Below are 12,038 nucleotides of genomic sequence, written 5' to 3' on the forward strand. Positions count from 1 at the left end.
TACGTATATATTTGGTCTGAAAACCAAAATACCAAACAAGCTGTAGTTGGAACAGAAGGAAAAGTAAAAGGGGTGGGCTCATCGCTGTGATTTTTTCCATCCTGCAATTCCTGATACTGCAGTTCAACACAATATGGATTCGGGATCAAGCAGCATCGGTAATATTACACACATACACTTGCTCAATTTTGTGCACACATACACACACACGCACACACACACACAAACACACACGCGCGCACGCACACGTACACACACGCACACGAAACACACACACACACACACACACACACACACATTTACCATAGCTTATAACCACACACATACGCACACACACAAATACACATTTTACCATACCTTACATTCACACACACACACACACACACACACACACACTCCATCCCTGTCTACTCCCCAAGCCCGTGGGTACACACGGGCTGATAACATATGTACATACCATAGCTCTGTTCATGACTTTATAGTGTGTGTTAACATAGTTAATTCATCACCATATCAATGATCATATAAAGTGTGACATCAAGGACTGGATGGGGATGACCTCCTTGGATCTGCTTTTGACAGCTGCCAGCCAGCTGAACATCACTGAAGAAGACAAAAAACTAAAGTTTATAAAAACCTTTTGGGTGGTAGTTGAATCCTCTTTGTTTTTTCACGAAGTTTTGGACCATAGGCCCGTTGCCAAGTGAAGAGAAGAGGACAGTGTGAATAGGAAAGCCTATGTGAGGAAAGGGTGATGACATCTCACTACTTTCTGTTTTGATGGGCCATGCACACTAAACACTTGCTGATCACCATTCAGTGCAATACATACTCACTCACACACACACACCCACATACACACACACACACACACACTGAAGAAGTTATCCATCTCTTCAGCCTTCATTTTCCCATGATGATTCCCAAGTTGAGGGACTGAAATGTGGCATGTCCCTTATTGAATGAAGTACAAGTAAGGAGGTAATGGATTAGTTTTGTGTTTCAGAAAATGCAGCATGGTTACTGTTGGTGGCAGCCATGTGGGGTGGCACCAACCCATTCATTAAGCGGGGCAGTCGAGGCGTTGAAGACATTAAGGCGGAGAGTGCCTTTCAGCAGTTTGTGCAAGAGTTTTGTTTCCTCTTCTTCAATGTCAAGGCAAGTTGAGAGAGAAACTAGTTCAGTTATTAGTCTGATTAGAACCTCAAAAAATGCAGAATGCATCACCCAGCTGACTGATATTTTCACCACCACTAGACCTTGAGTGATGATCTAGGTGCTTTTCTTTCAGATGACATGTTAAACTGAGGCCCTATTCACAGCACATAGAACAACCTGTGGCAACAAAGGGGTACATTATCCCTGCAAAATTCTGTTGACAAATCAACTTAGATATATAAAAAAACACCAACAAACAAACAAACAAAAAACAAAAAAACAACACTTGCAGACAAGGGGGAAAAATCTATGTATGTATGTATGTGTGTGTGTATGTGTGTGTGTGTATGAATGTGTGTATGTGTGTGTGTGTGTGTGTGTGTGTGTGTGTGTGTGTGTGTGGTGAACTGTAACAGCAAGCTATCCAGGGGGAGAGCAACCCAAATATTTCACACATACATGTTGTAGTACAGTACAGTACAGTACAGTACAGTACAGACAGTACAGTACAGAACAGCACAGTACAGTACAATGCAATACAATGCAGTGCAATGCAAGACAATACAATTGCAATACAGCACAGTACAACACAATACAGTAAACTCTTTGTTTTATCTGAATTTAGAAACTCCTCACTGTTCACAGTACAACCCTCATATATCTGTCTGGTACTTTTGTGTTTGATTTTTGAAAAAGATCATGAAACGGTAGTACGAATGTGTGTACATGACGCATGACATGAATGCTGTAGTGGCATAAAAACGATGCATTGGTAACAAAACCTAGAAGAAATGTTCTTCAGTGTTCATTATCATTTCAATATTGTGACCATGTGTTATTATGTGCACTACATCTGACCATGACTGCATATTTCAGTACCTGGTGCCATTCCTCATCAATCAGATGGGATCAGTCGTATATTTCATCACTTTGTCATCTGCAGGTGAGGACAGGTAGCATACATGTTTCAGGTTAAGTGATTCAAAAAGAAAGTATAATGCAGGACAGTTAATACAAGTAGTCAATAATTGACAAATCTATAAAATTTTGTATTAGTTGACGTGGAAGTTTTGGCCTAGTGGTAACACGTCCACCTAGGAAGTGAGAGAATCTCTGAGTGCACTGGTTCGAATCCCACAGTCACAAGTATTGTCTCCCCTTCCACTAGAACTTGAGTGGTGGTCCGGATGCTAGTCATTTGGATGAGATGACTAACCAAGGTCCTGTGTGCAGCATGCACTTTGCACATGTAAAAGAACCCCTGGCAACAAAAGGATTGTCCCTGGCAAATTCTGTAGAAAATTCCACTTCGATAGGAAGACAAATAACATTGCAGGCAGGAAAACTACTTCAAAATTGGGTGGTGTTCTCAGTGTAGCGATGCGCTCTCCCTGGGGAGAGCAGCCTGAATTTCACACAGAGAAATCTGTTGTGACAAAAGAGTAATACAATACAAGACAATACAATACAACACAATACAATAGTTTAGGCCAGCCTGAATGAAAATGACACTTGTTTTGTGAAAATGATGAAATGCACTAAAAGGAGCTGAAAACGCCAATCTCTCACGATGGTGCCATTGACTGCGTGGTCAGAGGATTTGTTTTTCAATGCCCTGAGTCCATGAGTCCCTTGGTTCAAATCCTGGTAGAAGGGTTGAAATATTTCCAGACTTCATTGTCAGCATATAATGTGCTGACCTGTTGGTGTTTCAACAAGAAGATTCAGTTATCCATGTTGATGTTTGGCGGGATTATGGAAAAATGAACATACCCAGCCTGAGCCCACTCCCTAAAATGGAGTGTGGGTGCCTAAATTGTGGGATGAAAATGGTCATGCATGTAACAGCTCACTTACAGTAACTGAGTCATTTATAGTTGTTGCCAGTGAATGCTGACGAAGAAGAAGAATCATTGCATCTTTGGCCCAGTCATTCTACTGATATGAATAATTTCTATCAGCATACTGAAAGCTGTCTACTATTTCTCCCAACCTCCTACTCCCTGACCTCAACCCACCGCCTTCTATCTGTCTGTAGGTCTGTGTCTGTCTTTCTATCTGTCTGTCTATCCATTGTCTGTCTCAGTTCCCCTGTGTCAGGCTCACATTTTGTGTGTCTCCACTCTCATGTTATCTTTCTGTGTATCTTTATTCAGTTTCTCTTATATCAGAGCAAGATACACACACACACACACACACACACACACACACACACACACACACACATATGTATATATTTGCTTCAGCAACTCTGTTTTTGTTGTTGCTGCTTTGTTTGTTTGTTTTTATTTCATGTCACCTTTCATTCTGTTCAAAATAACCATTATAAATTTGTTATGTATGTAGCCGTGTACCGAGTGGTTATTCAAGGGTACGGTACAAAAGAACTAACTAAATGATTTAAAGGATAAAAGGATAGATAAGAATTCCTGCGCACAGGCCAGGAACATATAAGAGGCCAGTCACAAATGGGTCTTGCTATGGTTTTATTTACAATAGTTATGAGAACATAAGAAAAGAACTAAGAGAAGATATAAAAAGAGAAGATATAAAAAGAGAAGACTAAGAAGATAAAAAGAGAAGATGTAAGAAGAGAAGACAGTGCCTGGAATGACACAAACAAATGTCATTAGCACAACATGTCGACACAAGTGAATAATAAAGCACATGTATACATATTACATGGAAAGACTACCACTTGGTAATGCATATGTGTGAAGACCAAACACTGACATCAAACGACATTTCTAATACATTTAAATAGTGCAGTTAAAGTGATTGAAGCTATGCTGATTTAGTGAAAGTACACTGACAGTATAGATTTGGTAAAGCTTATACTGTGTCAAAGTGCCTCAAATGAATCAGTTTATCATGTAGCACTTTACTGAACACACACGACACACACTCACACTGCCCGCGACGCAGCAAGAGAGAGAGAGAGAGCAGCTCTGGTCAGTTGACTGACCAGGTATGAAAAGACTACTCATCACTCACTGTGCCAATTTATGCAAGTTAAGCGGACCGCAAAGACAGTCACGTCTGCTGCGTGCAGATCGACCCTAAGCTGGCCAAATCTGACAACAACTGTGTTTCTTACAAGGTGTTCACTGACAGATTTCTAAATGATTCCTGAACCGATTTACGTTGGTTAAGTTGTAAAAGAAAGAGCTCAACGCCTACTTTCTAGTGAGTATAAAATGAAGTGTTGATTATTTACGCTAAATTTATAATCTTAATTTAAGTCACCTGAACAGGGTCAGTTTTAATGGGCTCGTCGCTGAAAATTACAAACTGCGTTAAATCATTTTAACGTGGACAAACATAAATGGAATAGATTTAAAGATAGAATTGCGACGATTCTGTCAGTATATAATACTTGTAGTTTACTGATCCGACAAAAGAGATATTAATTAATCACGGTGGACCAGAAACACAGATTCCAACTCAGCCAATAGCATACCGCGACGCTGGTCGAGGAGTAGGCTGTCTGGTGAGAACAAAATGATGTAAGCGGCCTTGCGTCCAAACTGGCAGTGACGTCACACATATTCTGCGCGTGGGTTAGTTGCGAAAACTGTCGTCTGCTAATACAGCTTGTGCGTGAATCATTATCTGAAGCCCAAGAGCGCTGTCTGAAGCAGGATGAAGCTAAGGAGAATGAAGCTAAGCGCTTGGCTACATGTATAAAATATGCACTTTGTGGGACAATCAGTCTTTCTGAGTGGAATGTAAACGGTTTGATTTTTGCCGGTTTTTTCCCCCATGTAGTTTGAGCCAAGTCAGATGAAAAATAAACGAATGCAAAAAAACCCAAACAAACAAACAAAAAAAGACAACAACAAAAAAACAACAACCAAACAAACAAGCGTGTGTTTTCAGATCTGACCCTTGCTGTACCCATCACCAATTCTCTGACGTTCCTCTTCACCTCCCTGGCTGGCAGATTGCTGGGTGAGAAGCCGGAGTCCTGGGGTGGGTGTTACATGTTTTCCATATCAGTTTTTACATTGTGCTGTGTAACTGAGCATGTTTTAAAATGGAAAGACACTATATGAATTTTATTATCGTTATCATCGTCATCATTATCATCATCATCATCATCGTTGTTGTTATTGTTGTTATTATCATTATTATTGCTGCTGCTGCTGCAGTTGTTGCTTTTTCATTTTTTTTTTTTTACTTTCTAGGTATATATAACTTTGTTTGTTGTCTGTCTGTTATACTACGGTTTATGCCTCCTTTGCTGTCTTTTTCTGTGTTAATTGTCCTGACAAGCATATGCATGCGTGCACACACACACACACACACACACACACACACAAGCACACACATGCACAAGGTTACACACTCACACACACACACAGATGCATGCATACATGATTGTACAGGTGTACACACACACACATGCCCACTGGCATGCAAATATACACATACATGCAAAATTCATGCACCGCACCTACCCCCCCCTTTAAAAAAAAAAAAAAAAGATTGTTATTTTAATCTGAGATTTGATTTTGGGTCAGTGTTTCCAATGTTACAGACAATGCACATAAGACACTTGGGATTCGATCCCTTTCCAATAATATTATTGATTGTTTTCCTCAAGTAAGTCAAATGAATGATTCTCAGGCATGTTCTAAGACTGCAATTTGATGTACCAGAGCAGGGCAAATGAAAAAATGTATGGGTTTTTTTTTATGTTTGTCAACAGAAACCTACTGTGGACTGTTGCTGGTGGTGTGTGGAGTGATGCTGTGTGTGTACAGCAAGTTATGATGCACTGAAATACACTCAGTCTTTGGACATGAAGTGAAATGAGTGTCCAGTCTGTGTGTGTGTGTGTGTGTGTGTTTGCATGCCAGTGGGCATGTATCTGTGTGTGTGTGACACAGAGATAAAGATCGAATGTACAGCAAATTATGACGCACTGAAATACACTCAGTCTTTGGATTTGAAGTGAAATGAATGTCCAGTCTGTGGTGTGTGTGTGTGTGTGTGTGTGTGTGTGTGTGTGTGTGACACAGAGGTAAAGATTGAATGTAACAGAAAATGATAGGAGTCAGTGTGGGATGTAAATATAATTGTCTCTTACAGAGATGGAGAAAAAACTAGAGGCAGCCAAGAGAGGGTGGTGTGGGATGAAGTTAGGTGTGTTTGGGAGTGAGACAGAGAGAGAGAGTCATAGAGAATGAGAGAGACAGAGTCAAGAGAGAATGAGAGAGAGAGAGTATATTACACAGCTGAATGGCCAGATATAAAGTTTCATACAGCAGATGAGGTGAACCTATACTTGAATGTGCTTTGTCCATTTCTCAATTAATAGATATTCAGTTGATTAAAAAAAATCTTTCTAAATGTTGATGCTTTTTCTCCAGTTAAAAGAAAAGTTTCATTCAGAATGTTCAATATTCTAAAATAAATCTTTTGTCAGCACAACACAATATTAATCTGACAACAAATGTATTATGGTGTGTGTGTGTGTGTGTGTGCTTGTATTTTTGTGTGGGTGCATGTGTTAATTGATTACAGAGGTTATATTAGGCCCAAACGTTATGTTTATACATCTGGTGGAATATGTCTTTAATGTTTGTATGTGTGAGTGCGTATGATGCTTGCATGTGTTTATGTATAAAAGTGAACGAGTATGTGTTGTGAAGGGACATATGGGTTGTTTATATGATATATCTATATCATTTTTTGATAGGCTAATTGTGAGACAGTATTTGTGAGATATTCTTGTGTCACAAAATGCAAGTTTTGTTAAGTGTTGAACTGTGAAATGAATATATGTCTTTTGTTACACGGCTTAACATCAGAGTGATTTCTTTGATATATCACTGTGTATGACACTGGGTGTGCATGCGTATAATCTATGTATCAGTGTGAATGTGTGATTGTGCTGACTCGACACAGGTTCTGGAATAAAATATGGGAAATAAAACTCGTGGATGTGAAATATTACTTTTGTTTAACAGCTTTAAAACACACTTTATACTCTTCCTTTCTTTCTTGCTCACCCTCTGTCTCTCTTTTTCCATCTGTCACTGTATCTCTTTCTGTCTGTTTCTAGCTGTTTTTCCCTCCGCACATACCCACAGTCTCTGACAGAGACAGCACTAACACTGACATATGCGCACAAGCATGCACTTACTTCATTGATATATGTATAGAGCTCTACCATTGTCTGTCAGTCTCTCGAGTGTATTTTGCAAGAATGTTCACACACACACACACACACACACACATGCACCTGCACCCACACACACTAACACACGCACACACCCACATGCACATAGAGGTGTCAGACACCCTCACACTCCTGTGCCACAGTGTGGCATTGCAGCTTGTGTCAGACTCACTGTAATGGGGTGCATGTGCAAGTGAAAGCTGATCGATGATAATGATGATATTGATACTTATATTTAGTGCTTATCCTCAGTCAGAGATCAAGCTCTAAGCACTTTAACAACGCAGTGTTAGTCGCACAACAGGCTGCTTACCTGGGTTCGAGTCGACTGAGAACTGCCGTTGGGCACTCATCATTAGTTTCCTGTGTCATCCAGCCAGGTTTCAGTGACGCACACACATACATTCACGCAGACATGTAACACTTTCCATGTATGATAGTTTGTTTATTTACCCAGCCATGATGGCAGCCATACTCGGTTTTCGGGGGTGTGCATGCTGGGTATGTTCTTGTTTCCATAACACATCGAACCCTGACATGGATTACAGGGTCTTTAACGTGCGTATTTGATCTTCTGCCGTGCGTATACACACGAAGGCTGCCATTCAGGCGCTCATAATTAGTTTTCTGTATCATACAGTTAGGTTTTATTGATATACACACATACGCACACGCAGACATGTAACACTTTACGTCAGTGTATGACCGTTTATTTATTTACCCAGCCATGAGGGCAGCCATACTCCGTTTTCAGTGAGGTGCTTGCTGGCTATGTTCTTGTTTCCATAACTACCCACCGACCGCTGACTTGAATTACAGGATCTTTAACGTGCATATTTGATCTTCTCCGTGTGTCTACACACGAAGGAGGTTCAGGCACCAGCAGGTCTGCACATATGCTGACCTGGGAGATTGGAAAAATCTCCACCCTTCACCCATCAGGTGCGATGAGAATCGAACTCGGGGGAAACTCGGGCGAGAATCCAGTGCTCTAACCATTTGACCACCGCACCTGTGTGCCAACTAAAAAGCGATGGGCCCATGTTCCATTCATGCACAGTCCAGGGATTTTAGTTTCCTCTTCATTCACTCTTTTGTGACTTTTTTTTTGTTGTTGTTGGAAAGCTGGTTGTGGATTGTACTTCTGGGAAATGGTCATCTGGTAAAAGAAAAGGATCGAATTATTTCCATGCAAACTAGGTATAGGTTTTCAAGCTATCCAAACTCCCCGACCCTTGTTGGAGCATCGCCGCTTTCCAGTGTCACGTGCACAACTCCTATGATTAAGTATTCTGATGACTCAGCTCTAGAAGATCTGTCCCTAGTAAGACTCTGATGCTATTTATTTTGAGCAAGTTAAAAAAATTTCCTCCTGGTGTAAAGACAACTTCTTAGGTCTTAATGTCCAGAAAACAAAAGAAATGATAATTGATTTCAGAAAATAGACCTCCCCAATCCCTGACCTATTTATTAATGATATAGGCCTAATGGTTGAAAGAGTGCATGAATACAAATACCTAGGAACTATTCCTGATCATAAGATGAATTTACTTCTAATAAAAAAAAAATGTTATCGACAAAAAGTGCCAGTCTCGCATCTATTGTCTACAGAAACTCAGAAACATCAGAGTTCAAAAGTACTTGAAGGGTTTTATAGACGCTTTATAGAATCTGTTTTAACATTTTCTCTTATATGCTGGTATGGAGGTCTCGTTGTGATGAATAAAGAATATGCTAAACAAGATTGTGAATATGTGCAGCAAGGTTGTGGGTGTGAGACAGGACAGTTTGTGTGATTTGTACAATGTCAGAGTTCAACAGAAAGCCACGACGGGCGCAATAGCCGAGTGGTTAAAGCGTTGGACTGTCAATTTGAGGGTCCCGGGTTCGAATCACGGTGACGGCGCCTGGTGCGTAAAGGGTGGAGATTTTTACGATCTCCCAGGTCAACATATGTGCAGACCTGCTAGTGCCTGAACACCCTTCGTGTGTATATGCAAGCAGAAGATCAAATACGTACGTTAAAGATCCTGTAATCCATGTCAGCGTTCGGTGGGTTATGGAAACAAGAACATACCCAGCATGCACACCCCCGAAAACGGAGTATGGCTGCCTACAAGGCGAGGTAAAAACGGTCATACACGTAGAAGCCCACTCGTGTGCATACGAGTGAACGCAGAAGAAGAACAGAAAGCCACAAGCATTTCAAGCGACAACGGCCATACGGCGCTGGCAAATAATTATCAACTCCTACCTTCAGGCAAACGTTTCTGTGTTCCAAAATTTAAACAAACAGAACCGGGCCAAATGCAGCTTTATTCCAATGTCAATCCAGCTATTAAATAACAGTAACTGATAATCAGATGTATGACTGAAAATGAATGTCAGAGTGTATGTGCGTGGAATATGATATCTTAACTCATGGTGCCTATGAATTGCATACTGATATTATATGTCTATGTCAACTTTTAGTACACTGTTATGTCTGTCCTTTAGCTGTGATAATTATTGCATGTGTGTGACTGTGATAGTGACGTATGATTTACTCTAAATTACTTTTTAACGGTTTCTGTTGTTGTTGTCTACTGTGATCATTGATAGTAATGATCGTTTGCCCTAGGTTGTCATTTAATATGGTTTCTCTCTCTCTCTCTCTCTCTCACACACACACACACACACACACACACACATATATATATATATATATATATATATATATATATATATATATATATACATACATGTGGAATCACTGTGATTTTCTTCTATTGTTTTTCTGTTTTACACGACATACGAATTTCTCTTGTTGAAATAATAAAATATTCTGTATTCTGTACTGAGCTTGGCCGGGTCAAAAGAGAGCTAAACCTTGAGTCACGTTGTGCTTGTGGGTCATGGATGATGATACACTAGGGCAGAGTGCATGTCGCACCACGGACTTGTAAATAGAACTGATATTTATAATGTCGCGCACGAAAAAGAACCCATGGCAACAAAGAACTGACCCTGGTAAAATTCTATAGAAAACAAAACACAATAAAATTATTTGATAAATTAAAATAATCTTCTTGTTAACCAATCCAGGACAGCCAGCGCGTGGGGATAAGAGCTGCACCACTTAGCAATAACAACGGAACACTGACGTCACCATTACCGGGTCACAACGCATTTAGGTGGTCAGCAACTGAGAACGCGTCAGTATTTATTCTGGGTGCCATGCTGTCGTTTCGAACTCATAACCGCACCTGACTCACAGAATACGAACCCTGCGCTCAACCACGTATACATCCACATGCCCAGAGCAACATGAACGGCACAAAGTATGGATTGTTTGGGGATAAAAACACATTTGCCTTTCGCACTTCGATAAAAAAAAAAAAAAAAAAAAAAAAAAAAAGTCAAGACGTTCGATCTTTTTGGTGGGAGTCGAAGGATTTATAGTATTGGGTTAGGCCTATATATTAATACGAAAGATTAAATGGCTTTAAATACTGGACAAGCCCAGAGGATCACCGACCGCTGGCAACACCTTTCCAAAGGCGGTTTCTGTTGACAGGGGTAATGACCCGAGCAGTCCACAATCTGGTACCATGCACTGGTGTGGTTGAATCGCTCGTTGCCAGCTGCCCCGGAGCTTTGTGGAGTGCTTCGGTCATGGAATTTTTTTTTTTCTTTTACCGCGGCCAACGTTTACTGGTGTGTGTGTGTGTGCGCGCGCGCGCGCGCGCGCGTTGTGTGTGTGTAAATGAAATAGGCCCACAGTTCTCTTTATAATTTCTCCTGCAAGCACAAAGACACGCAAAGCATCATGTACATCATGTACACGAACACAGGCATTCACATCACGTGTGCCGTGCGCACGCATGCACACATACACTGACTGGCTCTTCAGTCTTTCTCTCACGCATGCACACACTCACATACTGCACGCGCGCAATATCATAATATATATATATATATATATATATATAGTATACATATACGTGTGTGTGTGTGTGTGTGTGTGTGTGTCAATGTGTGACAGAGACACAGCGAAAGATACGGATATGTGGTTTGTGCGGGGAGAAGAAAGAGAGAGACAGAGTGACAGACACAGCTGAGACAGGAACAGCTACAGACACGGACAGACAAACAGCCAGACAAACCCACACATAGTGGAGACAGGTGTCTGTGAGCCTGACGACGCAGTGCCCTAAACATACATACATAAATATAATTATGTGTGAAAGTGAAAACTGTCTATGTATAATATACATGTAGTACAGTACTGCACCAGACCCACATAAATCTCCACCAGCACTATCGGGTCCTCTGCCAGCCTGGAGAAGAGAGCCGTTGGCACGACTCGCCTTTCTTGTGACATGCACCTGTGTAGTAGGTATGTAGACATACAGCTACAGGTTCACCCTGAGCTTGACAGATCATAATTCACACCTATTATATACCCCCCTCTGCCCCCTTCATTCTGTCCTTCCCTGTACAAAAAGAAAAAAAAAAAAAAAAGAAAGAAAAAAAGAGTATCTGATAAGACCGATAAACCGAAAAGAAAAGGAATTGAAGTTTAAAACTGAATATATATTAATCATTGGAAATAGAATAAGTAACCAAGGGGACATACTTTCGGAATAGCGGTGAATTCAGACAACTCCAGATCCTGTCTAGATTTACCATCACCTCACCAACGATTTTCCTT

General features: G+C 40.7%; 1 protein-coding gene across 1 annotated transcript; it reads left to right on the forward strand.

Annotated features, from left to right (window-relative positions):
• The first annotated feature begins 23 nt into the window (after positions 1-23).
• Positions 24-7,087, forward strand: LOC143280617 (transmembrane protein 234 homolog). The gene is made up of 5 exons (XM_076585333.1): positions 24-158; positions 1,007-1,158; positions 2,035-2,101; positions 5,038-5,130; positions 5,870-7,087. The coding sequence occupies exons 1-5, from the start codon at positions 134-136 to the stop codon at positions 5,932-5,934; spliced, it is 402 nt and encodes a 133-aa protein (XP_076441448.1). The 5' UTR covers positions 24-133; the 3' UTR covers positions 5,935-7,087.
• Positions 7,088-12,038: the final 4,951 nt, after the last annotated feature.

Source organism: Babylonia areolata, chromosome 3 (genome assembly GCF_041734735.1).
Source record: "Babylonia areolata isolate BAREFJ2019XMU chromosome 3, ASM4173473v1, whole genome shotgun sequence".
NCBI classification, from domain to species: domain Eukaryota; kingdom Metazoa; phylum Mollusca; class Gastropoda; order Neogastropoda; family Buccinidae; genus Babylonia; species Babylonia areolata.

What these genes read in the sequence shown, in the direction of transcription:
- LOC143280617 (XM_076585333.1), top strand. Translation starts at nt 134, where the DNA reads ATGGATTCGGGATCAAGCAGCATCG. An exon ending in TCCTCTTCTTCAATGTCAAG is followed by an intron (nt 1,159 to 2,034) that starts GCAAGTTGAGAG and finishes TGCATATTTCAG; the next exon opens with TACCTGGTGCCATTCCTCAT. An exon ending in TGAGAAGCCGGAGTCCTGGG is followed by an intron (nt 5,131 to 5,869) that starts GTGGGTGTTACA and finishes GTTTGTCAACAG; the next exon opens with AAACCTACTGTGGACTGTTG.